Raw genomic sequence first — 21977 nt, 5'->3', positions numbered from 1 at the left:
AGCAGACAGCAGGCTCATCCAACCCCAGCCTCTCCTCCGGCCTGAGCTCTGACGCCCCACTCTCACTCCTGGAGTTCACGGCCGGGAGTGGGCGCATAGCTTGAACCCCTCAGGGGCATGTCTTCTACAAGCGGGGCAGAATCTTAGAGGCTTGTCAGGGTGAGAGGGACGTGGAGGGCAGTGGCTCCGGGACCCTGCGCTGGACTCCGGCCAGACCCAAGGAAGCTGCCAAGCATCTCCGTGGCAACCGGCCTTGTCCTTGTCCTGGCTTGGGAGCCTCACGCTGCACCCTTGCCTCTCCTGCTCCAGTCGGTTTCTTCAGAGGTAACCATGGCAATGCCTTTGTTTCTGAGGCTGGGCCCCGCCTCCCTCCCGGCTTTCCCCCTCAGCAGAGGCTGGGAGAGGGCCTTCTCAGTCCCCGCACGTCTCGGGCGCCCGACGACAGTGGGCCCACCAGGGAGCTGGGGCCCGGCCTTGGGATGGGGCTGGCTGGCTCGGTGGGCCCAGAAACGCAGCCTGGGCCCCAGCCCTGGCGCATGCGCCGATGCCCCGTTCCCGACCAAGGCACCGCATCTGTACCGGCCGAGGCCTGCCGCTGCCCTCAAGGCAGCCACAGTCCAACCCCCGGCACCCCGGCTGGAAATGGGCAGACGTGTTCTGAGGAGAAAGCGCAGGGGCCCAGCTGGGGCCGGCTTTGCGGAAGGGCAGTGATGAGCAGGAATTTCAGCATGTGCTCCACGGGCAGGAGGTCTGTCCGAACTCTTGTGAGTCCAGGGTTGCAGTGATTCTTTGGCTTTGAATTGGCTTAAGCAGGAAAGAAAATGCGAACTCACTGAGAAACCTAGGATAGAGCTGGCTGAAGGTGTGGCTGGTTCCAGGTGACCCAGGCTATTTGCTCTTGCTTTCCTCTGGGTTGGTTCCATTCCCAGGTGCCCCTTTCCCCACCTGGTGACAAGATACCCAGCAGCAGCCCCAGATTGGATCTTTCTGCCACCTAGCCCTGTGCTGTGGCTGGCTGTGGGCAGATGGGAGAGTCATTTGACCTCAGCTTTCCCTCTGGCCTGAGCTCTCTGACGTCCAGCAAAAGTCCCAGGGCTGACCCTTACTGGCCAGGACAGGGTCACTCACTCCCCCCGCAACCAACTGCTGTGACTCTGAGCATCCAGCCTGATTCATGTTATTCCACCGACCTCAAACCACACCCAAGACTTAAATGGGATGAGGGTGGGAGAAACATGGTCTGGAAAGGAAAGTCTTTTTTTTTTTTTTTTTAAATGGCTGTGCTTATGGCATGTGGAAATTCCTGGGACCTTGACTGAAGCCAATCCGCAGCTGCAACCTTCACGGAGGTACGGCAACACAGGAGACTTTAACTCACTGCAGGTGCAGGGGATTGAACCCACGCCTCCGCAGTGACCTGAGCCACTGCAATTGGATTCTTAGCCCACTCTGCCACAGTGGGGACTCATCAAAGGAAAATCTCGGTACTCAGAGGCTCGTAAAGGTTTGTTTACTGGCTCATGGCCACACAGCTGGTGAGGATGGTAGCCCGGGGCTGACTCCAGAGCTTCTGGACTTAACCATGGAGCCAGTGAATGTCAGTAAGAGCCCCCAAAGGTTTTAAACAAGGGAGTGAAGAGTCAGGAATGCAGCCTCAGGGTAAACTGGCGCCGGAAGTTTTGGTGAGCGGTGACAGGCATGGCACAGAGGGTGGAAGGTGGGAAGCCTTGCAAGATGCTTGAGCTGAGGGAAGCAGCTTTGGGAGGGTGACTCCCGCCTCCGCCCGTCCCCAGGGGTTGGGAGCGGCGGGCGCAGAGGCCTCAGCCTGCAGAGCATCCTCGCCGGGGCCACCTGACCTGCTGTTTGTAAACTCACCTCGCCCAGCCACGCCCCTTCCTTCCTCCCTCCCGCCCCTTTCGGGTCAATATCTGCATAACCCAGCCTCCCCATCCCCCGATTGCTCTCCCGCCTCATCACTCCTCCACTTGGGCGGGACCTCCGAGGGGCGGAGGGAGGGTCCACTCCGGAGACGTGATTAGCCTAGTCCCGCCTCCCGGAGCGGCCTTCGGGCCGGGCGCTGATTGGGCGGGCGGCGGCCGACGCGACGACGCCGGGCGCAGCGAGTGGCCGGCGCCGCCGTCAGTCCGCGGGGCGGCCGGCCGCACTTCCGCCTCGGTGTCAGTGGGTCGCGGGCCTGCGGGGCGGGGGCGGGGCGGGCAGCTGGGCTCGGCCGGCGCCGGAGGAACCGCGGTCCAGGTGAGTGACCCGACCGGGACCCCGACCCCGCGGCGTCCGGGAGCGGCGCCCGGCATCTGGCGGGCGGGCCCGGGCCCGGGCCGCGGGGAGGCCGGGCCGGGCCGGGGGGGCCGGAACTCCGCGCCCCCTGCCCGCCGGCCAGGCCCGGACCCTGGCCCCGACCCGCCGGGCCTCCCTCCGTCCCCGCCGCCGGCCGCGTCCGGGCCCCGAGGAAACTTGGGAGGAAAGTTGGCGCCTGCGGCTGGGGCGGCCGGGAGCGGGGGCGGCCGGCAGCGAGGGCGGCGGGCCTGGGTCCCGGGCGGCAGCCCAGACCCCGCGTCGCCGGGCAACTGCGGCCCCGGGACCCGAATGCCGGCCGCTGCACCCGGAAGTGGGGCTGGAGAGCTGGGGCCGGGCGCCCGCCAGCCCCTCTCCGCCCGCAGGGATGAGTCAGGGTGGGCGCGCAGGGCAGGGGCTCTAGGATTCCCCCCCGCCCTTGTGTCTGAGTCTCCCGCGGGCGCCCGTGATCCACCAGTCAGGAGGGCACGTGGTGAAAAGTCAGCGTCCCCGCTGGCGGTGCGGCCTCCCCTCCCTGGCGACCACCTGTGGGTTTGCGGCTGCCTACCTGGTCTTGTGCTTGGGTCTGCCCTTCCCCTGTGCTGCCTTCTGTTGTCATGTCCGCCTTAGAGGACTGCACATCACTGTCCACTCTTTACCTGACACACGTGTGAGCTAAAATAGACATGCAATCTGATGTTAAAAGCTTCCTTCTTTCTCCATAGTTACCTTTCAAAAATCAGCAGAGTTAAGTCTGGAGACTTGATGAGCCCAGAAGAAGACTGTTGGGTGACTACAAGTCACTCTGCCCGGTGTTTCTGGGGGAAGAAGCCGGGGATGGGGCGGTTGGTAGGATGTTCCTGGCGCTCTGGAGTGTGAGGGTCGCCTCCCAAGACGCTGTGCTCTTGTCCTTGGGGTTTTTATCCTGACGGTCAGCCTAGGACACGCTCTGGACCGGCCGCCAGCAGCATTTGCATTTGTCCCTTTGCTGGGGCTGCCTGCGCAGGTCTGGAGACTGGTCTCCTTGGGGTCAGATCCAGGGACATTTCTGGGGTACCCATGGCACGCAGGGCAGCAAGCTGCAGGACCTCTCCATCCTGCAGAGCTGGTGCAAGGGCACAGCCAGAGAGCAGAGGTGTCCTGGGACCCCCGGCCTCGCTGCTCCCTGCCCCGGGGGGCAGAGCGAGGGCCCTTCCTGCCTCAGTTCCTTCCTCTGCGACATGTGGCATGTACCTGGCAGGGCCCACAGGTGGAGCATGGTCGTCCCCAGCTTGGAGTAGGGACCAGGTTGTTAGTTCCCTTCCCCTTGATGGGGACAGGAACCGTCCCCACTGCGCTTCCTCCCCGTCCAGCCCGGTGCCTCGCGTGGTGTCATTTAAAACGTGGCCCTGAGCACATGGACGACTGAGTGACTCTCTTTAGAATTTACCTTTCCTGTTGGCCTCACCTGCCCTCCTCTTAGTAACAGCTCTTATCTAAGGTGATGATAGTACCTGAGGCGTGTTGTTTGAGACCCGCTGTAAGCACGTTACAGTCCCTCTATTCCGGTGGTTCCACACCAGCCTCCAAGACGTGTCCTTAGGTCCCTTCTCCTTAGTTTGTTCTTGAGGAAGCTGAGGAACAGAGAGGTTAAGTAACTTCCTCTAAGTCACCCAGGACTGAGTTATGGAGCAGGGTTTTCAGCCCAGGCGCCCTGGCTCTGGAGTTCCCGCTCTTACATTCCTCTCGCTACTGCCCTTTAAAACCAGAATGTTCGCTGACAGTGCCCCCTTCACACTGTTTCTCTACAATGCTGACTTGTGCTTCGTGACTGGGTCAGAACTTTCCTTCTTGCAGCACATATAATGGATAGATTTTCCTTTTTTGTGCACGCGAATGTTTATGAAACCGTTTTATTTCTTCCAAAAAATTAAGGAGTAGTTCTCCAGCTGGCTCGCCCCGACTTTGCTGGACACCCGGCCTGCTGCCCCGTCGCTGTTGGCCGTGCGAAGCGGCGGGTTGGAGGAGCAGGGCTGAGGATGGACGGAGATCAAGGTGTTGAATTCAACTCCGAGTGAACTTAGCGCCGTGAGCTTCAGGCCTGACCTGTACGCCTGGCGCGGTCCTCTCTCCCCGCGAGCGCACCCGGCGGCCCGGCTCCGGCTCCGGCTCCGGCTCCGGCTCCGGCTCCGGGTTAACCCTTGGATGAGCCCTTGTTATGCCCGTGTGTGTGAACGCGCCACCCTTGGCCTCGCCCCCCGCGCCTTCCAGGAAGTGCTAGCAAGTGAGTCCCGGGCAGGGACTTAAAACTGGCTTGGCTTTGACAGTCCCGTGACACTCGGCTGCGGTCGCCAGAGCGGGCATTGCTTTTTTTTGGTGGGGAAATTCGGGGAACATTTTGTGTACTCGTGTGCTGTCTGCAGACCGTGGCTTTGCTGTCTTTTGCAGGGCCTGTCATTCGTATCCCCAGGAAAAGCCGGGGCCCGCCTCGCCCGGGGCGGTGGGCGGCGGCAGGTGTAAGGCTGTAAGGCGTGCAGGGCCTGCGGGCCAAAGCGGAGGTGATGGCCCTGCGGCGCCGACGGCTTCCCTTGGAGAGTTTAAGCGTCTCTCCGGCTCTGATGGGAGGAAAGTTGCTCAGCTGCTCTTGCCTCAAGGGCCTTGGCCTGTAAAATGGGTCATCACGCGGGGTACGGGGGGGAACCAGGAGGACCCCGTGGTGTAGGTGCTCAGAGCGCCGTCAGCCCCCGGGGCGTGGGAATCGACCCCCCACCCCCCGCCCGGGCAGGGACACAGACGCAGGGTATCGAGGCCGAGGCAGTCCTGGAAGGTGGGTTTGCAGTTCTGCTGGAACGCGCCGCGGGAACGCTTTCACGCTGTTCAGGTGGGGGTGGACTTTCCAAAAGACCCTGGGCTCCCGCGGTCCCTCACCTGAGGGCTCGGGGCCGCGCGCCAACCGCAGGGTGAGGTGTGACTTCTGACACCTGATGCCCCTGAGGTGTTTTATAAGCTCGTTGAGACTGTGGGGCAGCTGCTGTTGGACCAGCGTTGAGTAGTCGCGGATACCTAGATCCTAAGCAGTGTTCGTGTTTAAGGCTCTAGTTTGGCCCTTTAAGCGCAGTTTCTGTGGACGGTGATGAATTTCTGTCTCTGCCGCCGCGTTTACCGTGTCCGAGTGTTTTTGCTGGTAGTCCCCGGCCCTGGCGGGTCACACACACTCCGCTCAGACACGGAGCACCTGCAGCTCACGTTAATAAACCTGTGTTGCGTTGGCCATGCTGGGGGTCTGTGAATTTTGAGGCGCTTATTTCCTTTCCCTTCGAAATTCAGAAAGTCTTCAGGGTCATTTGGGAGAGTTTCAAAGCATGACCTTCTTCCAGCTGCTCCTCCAGTGGCACAGAAACTGTCAGCTCTGCGATGGGCTTGCACAGCAGCTGTCAGCCTTCGCAAGGGCCTGTGCTTGGGACACACGCAGGCCTGGGGCTTCCGCCTGCCCTCCCACGTGTCCCTCTGCTTGTTGTCTCCTCACTGGAGCTCTTGCACGGTCTGCCTCCGGCAGCCGGGCTGGCTGGCTTGCCCCTGGCCCCTGGCCTGGGTGCCTGGTGGGAGGGCGCACACCGAGGTGGGCTTACGGGCCCAGCACCCTCCCCTGGGCATCACCCCCAGGCCGCCTCATCTGCTCAGGCAGCCACCGCGCCCCTGGATGCCCCTGCACCCCTGGGTGCCCGGGTCACATCGGCAGTGGGAATGTCTGCGTGGCTCTGGGGTGGGCTGACCTGTCTGACTCTGAGCTTATACCTTTCCCAGGCGGGGGCGACCGCAGGCCCTAACAGGTGCCTTTTCTGAGGCCTTCTTGGGAGAGAGGCTGGCATGAGGCACGGTCTGTAGGCAGTTGTTGAATCTGGGTCCTGGAAGAAACGGTGGCCACCTTAGGGGCAGAGAGGCTGTGCTTTGTGGAGCAAACGCAAGGCCGCTGGTGAGAAGAGGTCCACTGTCATCTGGCGCCTGTGCCGCTGAGCTTGGCTGGAAGGTGACTTCCAGGCTGTTGCCTTAAACCAGGGCAAGCGTGTGACTTGCTGGCCAAACTGGGGAGCTTTGGAGAGGGAGGAGCACCAGGCAGAGCTCCAGGCGACAGCTGTAACCCGGGGCATGGGGTCGCCCTGCAAGACTCCGAGAGGCAGGACGACCAGGGCCGTCTTGTCCCTGACTCCGTGCCAGGCGGCATCAGCGCCTGTGTTCCAAAGAACCCTTAACGCGGAGCAGGTTCTGACACGCAAGGGAGGGAGCGGGCCGGTAACGCGGGCGGGGGGCGGGCCTGTCCCGGCCTCTCACCGCAGAAAGCCACATGGGACTCTGAAACGTGTGGGTTCCAGGCCCAGCCCCAGAGCTCCTGGTCCAGGCTTCTTGGAGGGGCCCGGGCACACGTGTGTAGACGCCCCGTGAAGCCAGCACGGCTAGCGCGCTTGCTCAAGCCTGGTGCCGCCACGGTGTCGTTGTCTGCTTGGGATCAAGGAGCCCCCCACCTTGAGAGCTGCCTGAAGGGGGGAGAAGTGAACAGCAGCAGAATTTGGGCGTTTTTTTCCCTCTGCGTTTGTGTCTCTTTTTTCTCCTGGGAGGGCTTAGACAGTTGTGGCCTTCCCCGACGTTGGTTCAAACTCCCACCCGTGGGTGCTCAGAAGTGTGGGTAGCAGTGACCTCGCCCCAGGCCGAAACCGGTTAGGGGCCCCAGCAGGTCTTGCTCGGCATGCGCCGGCGGGAGGGGCCCGGATGGGGGAGGGAAGCAGGCCAAGGGCGAGGACGGCAGACCGGACCGACCTGGATGGAGGTGGCATCCGAGAGTCCTGCCCCTGCCCCGGCCGCGCGTCCAGGTCCTGGGTCCGGGCTCGTCTGCACAGTCTGATTTGTCGGCTGTGCTCAGTGTACCGCTGCTCCCGTGGGTCCCGTGGCCACGGCCCCGAGGGATGGACGGCGCTCCCTGTGCAGAGCTCGCACCGCCGTCCTGGCTGCGGCCGGACCGTGCTGCCGCCGGACTGTGTCCCGGAGCGAGGGTCGTTGAGCCAGATGTGTTTGCGGCCGAGGGCGTCCACTCCCCTGGGGCCGAGCTCGCTTGGGAGCAGCTTGTGCTGGACGTGGAAGCTGCTCTCCGAGGGCGTGTCGAGCAGGCAGCGCTTTGGTTGGGGCGGCAGGCGGCGGGCGTGAATGCTGTGTCGACGTCGCAGGAGGGCGCATCCCCTTCCTCCAGTCTGGGAACGTGCGGCTTCTTGCCTGAACGTCTAACCAGACGGGCCCGTCCCGAGCTGAGTGGTGAGTGGGCTCGCTGGTGTGGACGAGCCGGGGGCTCCTCGGGCTGGCCGCCCTCGGGAAGAGGCTTTAAGTTCCCAGGAGGCTGGGACTGCGACTGCTCCGTGGACAGAAGACCCACACCTGCTGGTTCCGCCGGCGCTCTGCGGGCGCCTCGCGCACAGCGGGGCTGAGCCGGGTTTCAAAAGGGCCCTCTCGGTTCCTCCCCGTGGTCACCAAGACTCGAGTGGGGTCGCTCCTGCAGACCACAGCCCACCTTTGGAAGAGGCTTTGCTGTCCGGAGCGCGGGCGCGTGTACCCGATTCGACCTCTAGGGTTTTATAGCCCCAGGCGCGGGAAGGCCTGGTCTTTCCGTCTGCAGTTCGCAGTTCGCAAGGAGCATGTGTCAGCAGGTACCAGGCGACAGGGCCAAAGTGGTCTTGGACGTCGGAAGAAGAGCAGGCGTGGCCTGAGGCCCTCACTGCTCTCTCTGGCATCCTCCCTCTGCTTGGCGGGGCCTCCAGAGCTTCCTGGGCCTCGTGGGCCGCAGCCCAGGGAGGCCCTGGAGCCTCTGTCCAGGATGGACGGCACCCGCCACTGGGCCACCTGAGTGGAAGGGATGCAGTTAGGAAGCGTCCCCTTCCTCTCCGTGAGCCATTATCTCACGTGCTCGGGCCCCTGCGGCCGGTGGCCACTGCACCGGACAGAGCACATTAGCAGCTTTTCTGCGTGGCTCCGGAAGCTGGACGAGGTGGACTCTTTGTTTCCATTAAGTTTTGTTTTGTTTTTTTTTTTTTTTTTTGGTCTTCTTGCCTTTTCTAGGGCTGCTCCCACGGCATATGGAGGTTCCCAGGCTAGGGGTCGAATCGGAGCTGTAGCCACCGGCCTACGCCAGAGCCACAGCAACGCGGGATCCGAGCCGCACCTGCAACCTACACCACAGCTCACGGCAACGCCGGATCGTTAACCCGCTGAGCCAGGGCAGGGACCGAACCCGCCACCTCATGGTTCCTGGTCGGATTCGTTAACCACTGAGCCACGACAGGAACTCCCAAGTTTTGGGGGTTTTTAACCAAAGAAAGAAGCCAGGCACTGTGGCCCAGTGGCCAGAGGCAGGACAAGGGTCCTTAAGCGTCCAGGTGACAGGTGGTCTTCCTCTGCAAAGCGGACATCTCGACATGAAAGCCCTGAAATAGTCAGTGGCCACAGAGGCGGCTGGCCACGCGGCACTGCTCACCCCCAACGGCCTTGCTGCGTGGAGAGGGTGGGTGGGGTCTCCTGGGGCCCAGGTCGGGTGGCCCCCTCGCGCCTTCCCGAGAGCGGCGGGTGGGTGGGTCCCTGGAGCCGCAGGCTGGCGTCCCGCTGCCCGGATTGAATTTCTCCATCTCCACCCTCGGTTCCTTACTTCCTCCTGATGCGAGCTGTCCGTGTTAAACCTTTAAACCTCGCGGCGTTCGCATCTGGCGGCTCTGCAGTCTCCGCATCACCTTTTCTGGGGGACGGGCTGGCAGGGTCGTTCCTGGCATTGCTTGGAGCTGTTCGAAGGAGAAGCACCCTCTGAGGGGGGAGGGGGTGGGGGCCTGGGGGCCTTCGTAGCCGGACTCTATCCTGGAAACAGTGGGGACTTTTGGGAGTGGTGATGTGTGGGCTTGGCACCCAATGCAGGGAGCTCCGTGTGTAATTGTTCATTTCTTGTTAGTCCCAATTGCTAATGTATTTTTTCCCACTTAAAAAAATTGTGGTGAAATACACAGAAAACTTAGTGTCTTGGAGTTCCCTGGTGGCTCAGCGAGTGAAGGATCCAGTGTTGTCCCTGCTGTGGTTGGGTTGCTGCTGAGGCTCGGCTTTGATCCCTGGCCTGGGAACTTCTTCGTGCCGCAGGCACACCCCCCGCAAAGAAAACGAAACGGTGGTGACCGTGTTTAGGTGTGCAGCTCAGCGGTTGTGTGCCATGCACGTCCCTGTGCGGCTGGCACCACAGTCTGTCCTCATGGTGCTTTCGTCTTGTCAAATGGAAACCCTTTCCCTGTTAAGCCCCATGTCCCCACCCCTGCTCCGTCCCGACAACCGCCTTCCACTAGCTCTGTCTCTAGGAACCCGCCTCCTCTGGGGACCTGCTCTCAGTGAATCACCCAGGATTTGTCTTGGTGTGTCTGGTTGATCTCATTGGCCACAGCGTCCTCAGGGTTTAGCTCTGCTGTCACCTGTGGCAGGATTCCCTTCCTTTAAGGCTGCACAATCTTCTGTGGCGTCTGGACTGCATTTCGCTTATCCTTTGTCTGTGGATAGATGCCTGGGTTGCTTCCATGTTTTGCAATTGTGAGTAACACTGCTATGAACACAAGTGTCTAAGTATCTCTTTGAGGAGTTCCCTGGTGGCGCAGTGGGTTAAGGATCTGTTGTTTGTTCTGTCTTTTTTTTTTGTCTTTTAGGGCGGCTCTCGCCGCATATGGAGGTTCCCAGGCTAGGGGTCTAATTGGCGCTGTAGCCGCCGGCCTACGCCAGAGCCACAGCAACGCGGGATCCGAGCCGCGTCTGCAACCTACACCACAGCTCACGGCAACGCCGGATCCTTCACCCACTGAGCGAGGCCAGGGTTTGAACCCACAGCCTCGTGGTTCCTAGTTGGATTCGTGAACCACTGAGCCACAACAGGAACTCGCAAGGATCTGGTGTTGTCACTGCTGTGGTGCAGGTTTGATCCCTGGCCCAGGAATGTCCATGTGCCATGAGCACAGCCAAAAGAAAAAAAAAACAAAACCTCTTTGAGTCCCTGCTTTCCGTTTTTGGGGTCTGTACCAAGAAGTGGAGTTGCTGGACTGTATGGCAATTCTATTTTTAAATTTTTTTTTTTTTGGCTTTTTGCTATTTCTTTGGGCCGCTCCCGCGGCATATGGAGATTCCCAGGCTAGGGGTCGAATCAGAGCTGGAGCCACCGGCCTACGCCAGAGCCACAGCAACGTGGGATGCGGGCCGCATCTGCCACCTACACCTCAGCTCACAGCAATGCTGGATCCTTAACCCACTGAGCAAGGCCAGGGATCGAACCTGCCACCTCATGGTTCCTAGTCAGATTTGTTAACCACTGCTCCACAATGGGAACTCCTGTCTTGAACTTCTTTTGGCAGCGTTTTACAGTTTTCATTGTAGTCCTTCACCTCCCTGATTCACTCCTGAGTATTTTATTCTTTTAGACGGTATCGTGGGCAAAATTGTTTTGCGGATTTCCTTTTCGGACTGTTCGTGTTAGTGTATAGAAGTGCACCCGGGAGTTCACTTGTGGTGCAGCAAGTTAAGGATCCAGCATTATCACTGCAGGGACTCGGGTTGCTGCTGTGGCGTGGGTTTGATCCCCGGCCCGGGAACTTCCGCATGCCGTGGGTGCAGCCAAAAAGGAAAAAAGAAAGAAGGAAACGCATTTTTGATTTTTGATTTTTGCATGTTAAGTTTGTATGCTGCTACCTTGCCAAATTCATGTATTCTAATGGGCTTTTTTTGGTGCAATCTTTAGGGTTTTCTCTATATAAGATCATATCATTTGCAAACATAATTTTACTTCTTCCTCTCCAACTTGGACGACTTGTCTTGCCTAGGGATTCGGGGGGAACTTTCGGTACCCTGACGAATAAAGCAGGTGGACATGCTCGGCTCGGTCCTGGTCTTAGGGCTGAGCTTTCCGCACTGAGGAGGACGGTAGCTCGTGGGTTTTCCACGCGTGGCTCTCGTTGCTCTGTCCCGCCCTTGCTGGTGTGTCGTGAGTTTCTGACATGACAAGGTGTTGACTTTTGCCAGGTGACTTTCCCGTGTGGATTGAGATGATGGTGTGTTTCCCCCTTCGTGCTGTTCGTGTGACCTGCTACCTCCGTGGGTTTCGTGTGTCGAGTGGTGTTGCACCCCCGGAATAACTCACTTGGTCACGGCACGTGGTCCTCTCGGCGGGTTGCTGACTGCGTCTTGCTCTCTCCCCTCTGCCAGTATTTCGCGGAGAACTGTTGCCTCGGTATTGCCAGGGATGTCGTTTGCCGCTCCTTTCTCGTCGTGTCTGTCTGGCTTTCGTCGCGGGATCACGGGCTGTCGCGGCAGGGAGTCGAAGAGGATAAAGATGAGTGGCCCAGGAACTCCTGGAGGCTGCGTGGACTTAATGCCTGAACTCGCTCATGTCAGCAAGCCTGGTGCTGCTGTGTAGGCGTTGGTCTCAACTGGGTGCGGCGTGGCTGGTGTCTAAGGGACAGGCCCCTCCCCAGATGGGCTCAGACGCTTGGTCGGGCCACGTGGTTCCCGTGGCAGGAGCACAGGCTGCAGCCGAGTCACCGTCCCAGCTGTTAGCCTAGCCTGTGTCCTCACCGTCCAACCTGATATCCTATTCCCTCCTTTTAAAGACTTTCCGTACATTTTGACTGGTTTCTTTTAACCGTAGGACTTTTGTTATGGGTGAGGGGCATGTAAAAAAGGAAAATACCGGAGTCCCCGTCGTGGCTCAGTGGTGAATGAACCTGCCTAGCATCCATGAGGATGCGGGTTCAATCCCTGGCCTCGCTCAGTAGGTTAAGGACCCGGCGTTGCCGTGAGCTCTGGTGTAGGTCACAGATGTGGCTCAGATCCTGCATGGCTGTGGCTCTGGCGTAGGCTGGCAGCTGTAGCTCTGATTCAGCCCCTAGCATGGGAGCCTCCATATGCTGCAGGTGCAGCCCTAAAAAGACAAAAAAAAATTTTTTTTTTAATTAAACAAATGGAAAATACCATGGCTTTCGCTTGCTTTATCTTATGGGAGATTTTAAACATACAGAAAAGCAGGCAGAACAGCGGAGTGGTCCCTGTGGGCCCGTTTCCAGCTTCTCCAGTTTCCCAGCTCACAGCCCATCTTGTCACCTTAATCACCTCTGGCCCCTCGCAAGTCACCTTGAGGGAAATTCCAGGCCCGATACCATGTCATCCGGATGTGTTTGGGTGTGTAGTTCTGAAATGCGATTACGATACCCGTGCCGCCTTCTGAAGTGGCTTTTTTTGGGTATAACTGACATAGATATGTTTTGACACGTCTACACCTGGGACACTGCCACCTCAGTGGGGGTGGTGAGCTGTCCCTTCACCTCTGCCACTCCCTTCCCCCATCTCGAATTCGTTCGCTGATGAAATCAGGTCTTGTCCTGCCAGGGTGCTGCCGACTGCTCCCCACGAGGTGCACCGCCAGCGCCCCAGCCCCGCCCCGCCCTCCGCCCCCCGCCCCTTACTGGCTGGAGACGCGGGGTCTGGCCCCGTAGACTCTCCCGGGGGCTGGGTTTGCCGGCCACGTCCCCGTGGTGGAGTCCAGCATGTACCTCTGGCCCCTCTGTTTCTTAAGGCGAGCAAGGGGAGGAGGGCCGGGTTCTGGCCCGATGTCCCCGGCAGGACCCCTTCGGAGGAGGCGCGTCGTGCCCCGGCCTGCGATGGCGTGGCCTGGGTGGGCCGTGGCCGGTCCCGGGAACGTGCAGGGCTGGCCCCGGTGAGGCACAGACCCTGCCTCCTCCGTGGATCGGCAGGGAGGCCTCGAGAAAGTGGCACAGGAAGCAGCTCAAGGGCTCCTGGGCTGTCGTGTCCTAGTTTTCAGAAGGATGCGTTGGCACCGTCCAGTGGTGACCAGTCCTTGATCAGCGTCTCTGGGAGCTGGCAGGCTCTCGGGTGTGGGATGTGCTCGGGTGGCCCCGTTGCTGCGGTGGGAGCCTTGGAGGTTCGTCTGACCTGACCGCGAGGTCCTGCCAGCTTCCCGCTGCCCGTGCGCGTCTCACACCTGCCCCCAGCTGCTTCTCCACAGGGAAGCCCGGTTTCTCTGAGTGGCTTATCAGAGAGGAGTCTGCAGTAAGCAGTGACAGCTTCTCTAATTTGCAAAGAAGCCCCTAACTCTGGGCCAGCGAGCAAGGCTTTGTGTGGGTGTTTCCAGAGGCTGCACGGGTGTCTGGTTCTGCCGGGCGGCTGGGAAGGCGGGGAGGGAAGAGGAGCTCCTGGGACGGAAGAGGCGGTGGCCTCACGCCCGTCGGCTGTGCTGTGCGGACGCTCACACGTGCTCGGGACGGGCCCGGAGAGGAGCGCTTTGGAGGAGGTGCCACCTAGCGCCGAGCAGCCACTCCCGGGGCAGAGGACGTGTCCCCTCGGGACCAGCTGTGCCTTCGCTGCCCTCAGAACTGGGGGGGCTCTGGTCCCCTCGCTCCTGGCTCCCACAGCGAAGAGAGGTCTCCGCTTATTTTCATGAGAGGTTGAAGCTTTGGGGACAAGGTTGACCTTTTCCTTTGGTCTCTTGTCCCTTGCGAGATGTGGCTCTTTGCGACGGGAGAAGTTCCTTTGCCTGAGTTCTGCTAACACACTGAGCAAATTTGAGTTGCTGGCAGTTTACGCTGCAAGCGGCCAACTTACACAGCAGTCCTAATGCTCTAGGGTTGAAAATCGGTTTACAGTTGGTGTGAAATAGATGTTTGAGCGTAAGTTTGCATTTACTTATACCCCTTGTCCCAGCTTCTGCTAAAGATTTTCAGTGACCGTCAGCGAGGCCTGTGGGGCCCCCGTGCGGGGCTGCCTCTGGAACGGTCCGCACGACGCCCCGGGAAACGTTTCCTGGTCCCTTTGCAACTGTGGACAGGGGTCCTTTTTGGGGGGTGGGTGCGTGGTGTGCAGCGGCTTGAAGTTTCCAGACCAGGGATTGAACCCGGGCGGCAGTGATGAAAGCGCCGAACCCTAACCACTAGACCACCAGGGAACTCCCTGGACAGTGGTTTTGAAAGTGACTCTTCAGCTAATGTTTCCTCTCGTGTGAGCGCATATTCATTTTACCTCTTTGCTCAGGAAGGGCCGGTGGGAATTTCAGGATATTTCGGAACCGTACAGCTTCTGAAAGCTCAGTCACCAGAGTGCTTTCCCCCCCTTAGATCCCCGTGCCTGCTGGAGTTTACGGGAAAGCGTTGGTCGCGTGGCATTTCTTACACCGTCCATGTAGCCCACACGATGCTTCCGTAGAAGCCGGACCTCGGCGCGGAGGAGCCTGGCTGCCGAAGGATGAACGGAGAGGAGGAGTTCTTCGACGCCGTCACAGGTGAGGGTGGACGGCGGCCCTGGGGGGGGGGGCCGCGCCGCCGGGGACAGGGGCGGCCCAGGACGCCTCGGGGGAGAGGAAAAGTGAATGCACGCGCCCGCCCCGCGTTTGGGGGACAGCATCGTCTGGCCTGGGGAGACCAGGGAAAGGACGACGGGACCTCAGTGTGGGGAAGAGTGGCCCTGGGTGTAAACGTTTGCACTTGGCTCCTAGCGAGGAGGTCAGTATTCTCACAGCATCTGTACTTAATGATCAAAAATTACTGCCCCGTCCGAGGACTGTGTCTTGTTTCTGCGCTGATAACGTGCGGCCCCAGACAGTAAATGTGTTTGTTTTCACAGCAGCGCTTACTGACTCTAAGTTCAGTTCTGTTTCTTTCTCACACACGCGCGCTCTCTCTCTTTCGCTCTCTCTCTCTCTTTTTTTTTTTTTTCCTTTTATGGCCACACCCGCGGCCCGTGCAAGTTCCCGGGCTAGGGATCAAATCGGAGCTGCAGCTGCCGGCCTACACCAGATCCGAGCTGCCTCTGCAATGATGCCGTGGCTCACGGCAATGCCAGTTCCTTAACCCACTGAGCGAGGCCAGGGATGGAACCCCCATCTTCACGGACACTGTGTTGGGCCCTTAACCCGCTGAGCCACAGCGGGAACTCCTGTTTTGCTTTTGACACACCACTCTGAGTGCTGGCCTCCAGCCGGGTGGTGCAGAGTGTGGGGCGGGGCAGGCGTCTCTCCGGTGGGTGGCTGGGCTGTTTCCCTTTGCCTAGAACAGGCCCTTCTCCTCCATGAACACTTGCGGGACAGGTGACCACGGGGGTCCCCAGACTCTTAAGTTCAAGAGGCCCCCATTGTCTGCCCTCCATTGCCCCTCGTCAGCCAAGGAGCATGGCTGAGTCTTCTGCCGAACGCCGTGCTTGGTGCGCAGGGGCTTCAGGAGACCCTCCGGTCCAGCCCCTCCTCGGGGGTCGGAGCACAGACACAGCCACTCAGAGACGTCACTGCTGCCGGCTTTCAGCCATGACCTCCACGAGTGCCATCAGAGGGGCGCTTCTGCAGTCAGTGCCAAAGGATGAGGGGCCAGCACACCAGTCCTTCCTGGTGGATGACACTGTCCCCCGGGCACCACTGCTGTCCCTGCCAGAGCTCCTGTCTCACGGGGTCCTGTCCCCGTGCTCCTGGGCGCGTTCCTGGGCCGGCTGCTCCCCACGTAAGGTCGGAGTTGGCTGATGGACCGGCAGCCTGAGATTATCGGCAGATTCTGTCTGAAACCTGGGGAGGAGGGGGCTCGGAGCCCTTGCTGTTCAGAGGCTGACTCCCACGTCATCTCCCGCCGTTTCTGGGCGGACATGCTCCTGGTCGATGGGCTTTCCTGGGGAGCGTGTTTCCGTGCCCCTCGGACGTCGGTTGCGTTCCCACCAAGCAGCTGTAGGGGGGCTGGTCAGGGGGTCCGCCTTCGGCCGCCCAGGCCCCGGGGTGACCGCGTCGGAAACCAGGAGAGCCCGGCCTCCGCGTGGCCCTCACCTGGGAGCCTCCTGGCAAACGCCTGCCACCTGGAGCCGGTGTGACCCACACGCCGCGCGTCTCTGAACTCCTCCCCGAGGCCTTTCCCCAGGAGGACTTGAGCCGGGGTGCGCAGCGCAGAGGCGACGCACGCCTGGCTGTCCGAGTCCCCGAGGCGGAGGCGCAGGGCGGGTGTGGAGGTGGAAGGAATCGCTCACCTCAGTCCTTTGCTTCCCAAACGGAGATTAGACGGGAGCCTGTCCTGCCGGTGCAGTGATCCCGACGGCCTCACTGTCTGTGGAATCGGCCTGACTTTGTGACTCCAATTTAAAAAGGAGTCGGGCCCAGCACTTATTAATTGAATGACTTCAGTGGGCAGTTACTTCTTGCAAGGCTCAGTACCTTTATTTTTATTTGTCTTTTTTTTTTCTTTTTATCTTTTGAGGGCTGCACCCTCAGCATACAGAGGTTCCCAGGCTAGGGGTCTAATCAGAGCTGTAGCCGCCGGCCTACGCCACAGCCACAGCCACGCGGGATCCGAGCCGCGTCTGCGACCTACGCCACAGCTCACAGCAACGCCGGATCCTTAACCCGCTGAGTGAGGCCAGGGATTGAACCGCAACCTCACGGTTCCTAGTTGGATTTGTTTCCGCTGCGCCACAACGGGAACTCCCAAGAATCGGTACCTTTAAATCAAAAGGTTTAAAGTACCTGAAAAATAAGAGCAGAGTAAGGGCTGTGAGAAGCCAGACTGGGAGTTCTCCTGTGATGCAGTGGGTTAAAGGTCCAGCAGAGCCCCCGCTGTGGCTTGGCTCACTCCTGTGACGTGGGTTTGACCCCTGGCCCAGGAATTTCTGCATTCCCCAGGCACGGCCAAAGAAAGCCGTCAGACTGACCTTTCCAGAGGAGTGTCTCCGAGGCATCAGATTAGGGGTGATTCAAGTCCTTCCTTTGCTGGTCTGCATTTTCTTTTTCTGTATGAAAATGTTTAACCTTATGCAGCGTTGGCTTCATCAGAGACAAGACTTCCGGGCTTGTCGGGGCGGGTGGCGGGGGGGGAGCTGCCTCGTTTTCCTGGCCACACGCTGGGTTGTGACTGGAATGAACTTTCTAGCAGCATTGGCCCAGAGTCTCAGCTCCGAGGAAGGCCCTGGGACAGGACACCGGTGCAGGGAACACGTGGGCCTGGGACTGAGCTTCCTCAGGCTGGGAGCGGTTCAGGCTTTTAGCTTGGGGAGTAGGGGGTGTTGCTTTTGGGATATATAGCAAAAACTAGAGGTGACAGGCTATTTCGGAAAGTATCGGGAGCTCCCGTGTGGCGCAGCAGGTTAAGGACCCAGCATTTCGCTGCAGCAGCTTGGGTGGCTGCGTGGCACAGGTTCCAACCCTGGCCTGGGGACTTCTGCCTGCTGCAGCACCAGGACACAGGTTCAATCCCCGGCCCGGCACAATGGGTGAAAGGATGTGGCAATGCTGCGGCTGTGCAGCTGTGGCTCGGCTCTGACCCCTGGCCCAGGAACTTCCACATGCTGCAAGGGGACCAAAAAAAGAAAGAAGGAAAAAGAAAATTCAATCACTTAAGAAATTCTTTTTTTTTTTTCTTTTTAAAAGTTTTATGGCCACACCTGTAGCATATGGAATTTCCTGGGCCAGGGATTGCGTCCGAGCATCAGTTGCTGCACTGCAGCTGTGGCAGTGCTGGATTCTTTAACCTACTGTGCCGGGCTAGGGATCGAACTCGTGCCTCTGCAGCAACCTGGCCACTGCCATTGGATTCTTAGTCCTCCATGTGGGAACTCCAGGAGGTTCATTTTTAATGTGCCCTTTCCAAATCCTCGGGTAGTAATTCTCAGCTCTACTACATTCTGTGAATCTGTCAGTGGAGGAGAAGGTGAAAGAGGTGTTTCTGCCTTTTCTCAAGGGGGCTTAGTTTCAGCAGGTTTGCTTGTCTTGTGTCTGACCACAGTCACCCTCCTGGCCTCACCCTCCTCTCTGTGAAGTGAGGGGCTCCTCCTGGGCCGCTTGCCCTCCCTGATGAAGTCACGGTCGCACCGGGGGGGTCTGTGGTCCAGAGCCCCGCCCCCGGCGTCAGCCCCGCCCACGGCGTCAGGCCCCACCCCCGGCATCAGGCCCCGCCCCCGGCGTCAGGCCCTCCCTGCCGGGCCCCCTTTTCCTCGAGTGATTGATCCAGGGAATCGGCCTCCTGTTCGCTGTAGGCCCCTGAGGCCTTAGGGAAGCCGTCAGGGTGGAGAAGGGGCCCTGAGCACCGCCCGTGTGGGGAGACGCATTCGGGGGCCCGGCTGGGCCGGGAACCACACAGGCTTTGCCCAAGCTCTGCCCGGTGCGGTTATGGCCAGGGTTGGCAGGCTCCGCGGGGGCGTTTGCGCCGTGCGGTGTCCTCGGACCCAGGACCAGGGCGCATTGAGGACGTGCTGCAGCTCGAGTTAGGTGTGAACACTGCCTGCGGGGTGGGAGGGCCGACTCGGTGCTGAGAAGCCACATCCGCTGCGCACAGCGCTGGGCCGTGGCCTCTGCGGATGTTCGCGCTGTGTTGGCCACCTTGGATCTTTGGGAGGCGGAGCTCATGGCTCTGAATGTGTCGCGGCGCCTAGAGCTGCAGGCGAGTCCGAATTCTCAGAGGTGGGCTTGTGCGTGTTCACATCCTGCAGAAATGACCACTCTGCTTGTCTTGTGCAGGCTTGGATTCTGATAACTCTTCTGGGGAATTTTCAGAGGCGAATCAGAGAGTCACTGGAGTGGTTCATGTGGACACCAGCAAAAGTAATGGGATTGGAAAAGTGGGGGAGAGGCCTCCGCAGGGGAACGGAGTTCGGAAGCGCAGGTACGTCACCCACAGTGGCCTTCCTCCCCCCCCCCCCCCCCCCGCCCACTGCGGGCAGCCCCTTGGCTCACAGGAGCCCTGAGTGGAGGAGTGTCCGGTCCCGCATCTTCGGGGCGGGTCCCTCTGGACGGGAGCAGGGCCCTGTCCAGCCAGATTCTGAGACGCAGTGGCCCCTGCGTCCTCACCTCCTGACCCCCTTCCGCCAGTGGCAGGGGCTGCCTTGGTGTTGCTGGGCGCCCTTGCATTTGCCCAGGGCCTGGCGTCTGGCCAGCGCGGTGTTGTCAGCGCTTCTGCCGGCTGCGCGCAGAGCTGCCTTCCCTTTGGCCGAGTCGCCCTCTCACCCAGGAGGCCGGGTGGCGCCTTCGGGGCAGCGGGACCGCATTCCATTCTCCTCCTGCTGTGCTGCCCTTGTGCGCAGGTGGGACCGCGCCTTCGCCAGCCGAAGGGAGGACACAGGCAGGCAGGTGGAGCCCCGGGGTGGTGGCAGTGGCTGTCCGCCCCATGCTGTTTGCATTTCAGCTCTGGAGAGCCCAGCCTCACTCCAGACCTGGGCCCTGTGCTTAGACCCAGTGTCTGCTTCCTGTTCCCACCTGGGGACTCGCCTGCCACCCCATCCCCCAGCCTGGTGCTCGGAGTGTCAGAGCACCTGCCGCCTGCTCACGTGGCCTGGACCCCCCCCCATCCTCAGGAATCGTCGCCCTCCTTCCCCGTCTCCTGCCCGTCCCCCAGACATATGCGCTGGCCTCTGAGGCGTGCCTTCAGCTCTCCTGTCCTCTGTCACAGCCTGGCCACCCCTCCTGAGCCCCCTGTCCTCCTTCCTTGCTGCTCCCCGCCCCAGCCACATCCCTGTGGCCCTTTCTTCTTGGTTTGGGCGCCGAGCTCTAAGGCCTCCTCAGGACAGGGACCTGCAGCCTCACCTCTGCGGGGGGGAGGTGGGGGTGGCCCCTCTGTGGTCTGTGGTCCCAGCGCCTTGGGTCCTCAGTGCCCCCAGCCGTCCCTGCGCCGGGGCCTGTCTGTCCTGCGCCCTGCGCCCCTTCGGCTCCTGCCTCTCCTCCCCGCTCCCCAAGAGGTCATCCAAGGGCCTCTCCCACCCCTCAGGGCGCGCTGCCTCGTTCTCGTGGCCGCTTGCTTTCCTGTTTTATCTCTGCGGCCTTGCCCTCCACTCCCTCCCGCCCCTGAACACACAGCACGCCCCTCCCCTGCCATCCCCGTGTGACCCTCGGGGAGCACTCAGGTCATTTTCGTCCTGGGGACCAGGGTTAGAGCCAGGGCCATCCTGCCGCAAGTCAGAAACCACCCGAGAGCAGCGGACACGAGGCTGGGACACGCTAGAGAAACGCCAGGGTGTCTTCTGGAATGCAGGCCCCATATGGCGGTACCCTGGCCTCCTGCGGCCCCCGTACAGCCCGCCTCCCCCTGCCCCAGCTCCATCCCAGGCAGAGACAGTGCCTCGCGCTGGTGTGGCCCTGACCCAGCTGGCTGTGAGCAGGGGTCTTGGTTTCAGCAGAAGACCCCCAAGAAGGAGCCCCCCCACCCCGCCTTAGGAAGACGAGCCCATGCTTCAGGGCTTAAGAGCCTGTGTCCGACCTCTGTCTGTGGTCCTGCTGCTGCCCCAGGCTGCTGGCACCTGGCTGCCCGGGGCAGGGCGGCCCGTCTCCCAGCTCCGTGGAGGAAAGTCGTCCTTCCCGGAGGCCCTGCAGACCCCCTACGCAGAGGCCTCCCTTTGGGCTTCGGCAGCAGGCTGGCCCTCTGCTCCTCCCCGGCCGCCAGCCTAGAGCAGCCTGGTGCTTGGGTAGAAGAGGAAACCTGGACGAAAAACGGTCCCTGAGCAAATCCGTCGGCTGCGGGAGCGTCTCACGTGGGCCGAATACATTTGTGCCCCTCTGGTTGCCTTCGCAGGACGTCCCTGCCCGCCCCGATGTTCACGAGAAGCGACTTCAGTGTGTGGAGCATATTGAAAAAATGCATCGGCTTGGTGAGTTGGGGTGGACTCGCTTCGAAGCGTGCAGTTTAAACGCGTTCAGCGCCTGCGGACTGGCGGCACTGCTGGTGGTTTCGGTTGCGCTCTGCGTGTCTGTCGGCTGCGGGAAGGCGAGACGAAAATACAGGCAGAGCAAGCGGGCGAGGGAGGTGGCGAAGGGAGCTGAGTCCTCGTGGGCAGCGGGAGGCCCGCTGTGTAGGTCGGCTTCCGACGGAAGGGGTGTCACGCGGGCTCACCCCTGCCTCCCTCCGTGTTCCGTGCCGTGCTGTTGTCACTGGCTTCGGATGATCCACCTGCCTGGGGGGCTTTGCCAGGGCTCCTGGCCACACTGAGCCGAGGGCGGGCCTGCAGGACCCACAGGACCGAGGCTCCGAGTCCCCCAGCCACCCAGCCTGGGCCTTAACAGGAGAGCTGGTCGGATACTTAGTGTCCAGATGCCGCAGGCCTTTCCGTCATGGTCCCTCCAGACTGGGAGCCCGAGCTGGTCCTTCTCAGGAGGGTGGCGTGCTCCCGCCAGCTGTCTGGGTGTCCTTGTCCCCGGCCAGCACTTGGGGACTCAGACTCGGGTTCTGTGGGCTACAGGTGCGCTGCACCCCTTCCCAGACGGTCCTCAGCCCGGGTGCCGTTCGTTTACCTGCGGGTCCCTCACACCAGCCCTGCCGAGAAGTGTTGATTTTGTTTTGTTTATTTGCGGCCGCACCCGCGGCATACGGAAATTCCTGGGTCAGGGATTGAACCTGGGCTGCAGTGGGAACCCGCACCACAGCCGTGGCGACACTGAACCCTTCACCCGGCGCGTGCCCCACAGGGCGGCTTCCAGCCCAGGCTTCTAACGCATTTATTTCTCACCCTAACCCATCTCCCCAGAGGAAATTTCAGCACTTCCCCTTACGCGTTTTTTATCGTCTGGTTCCGTCTGCGGCATGTGGAAGTTCCTTGCCGGGGATCAAGTTGCACCACACCGGTGACCCGAGCCACAGCGGTGGCAATGCCAGATGCCTAGACTGCTGTGTCACACGGGAGCTCGGTCACCCTTTTATTTTGAA

The 21977-nt window shown here is 60.7% G+C and overlaps 1 protein-coding gene across 3 annotated transcripts in view; it reads left to right on the top strand.

Moving 5' to 3' along the window:
* The first annotated feature begins 2162 nt into the window (after positions 1–2162).
* Positions 2163–21977, top strand: part of OSBPL2 (oxysterol binding protein like 2) — a 37915-nt gene continuing 18100 nt past the window's right edge. For 2 of the 3 annotated variants that reach the window (XM_047770707.1, XM_047770709.1), the window contains exons 1-4: positions 2163–2256; positions 14445–14608; positions 18806–18950; positions 20850–20925. In XM_047770707.1, coding sequence (XP_047626663.1) covers positions 14572–14608; positions 18806–18950; positions 20850–20925 — 258 coding nt within the window. In that variant the 5' untranslated portion in view covers positions 2163–2256; positions 14445–14571. The remainder of the gene's footprint in view (positions 2257–14444; positions 14609–18805; positions 18951–20849; positions 20926–21977) is intronic. The other variant, XM_047770708.1, reaches the window with a different exon arrangement.

This window comes from Phacochoerus africanus, chromosome 3 (assembly GCF_016906955.1).
Source record: "Phacochoerus africanus isolate WHEZ1 chromosome 3, ROS_Pafr_v1, whole genome shotgun sequence".
Taxonomy (NCBI): domain Eukaryota; kingdom Metazoa; phylum Chordata; class Mammalia; order Artiodactyla; family Suidae; genus Phacochoerus; species Phacochoerus africanus.
The sequence above is the reverse complement of the archived record's forward strand: the minus strand, read 5'-3'. Positions and strand labels throughout refer to the sequence as shown.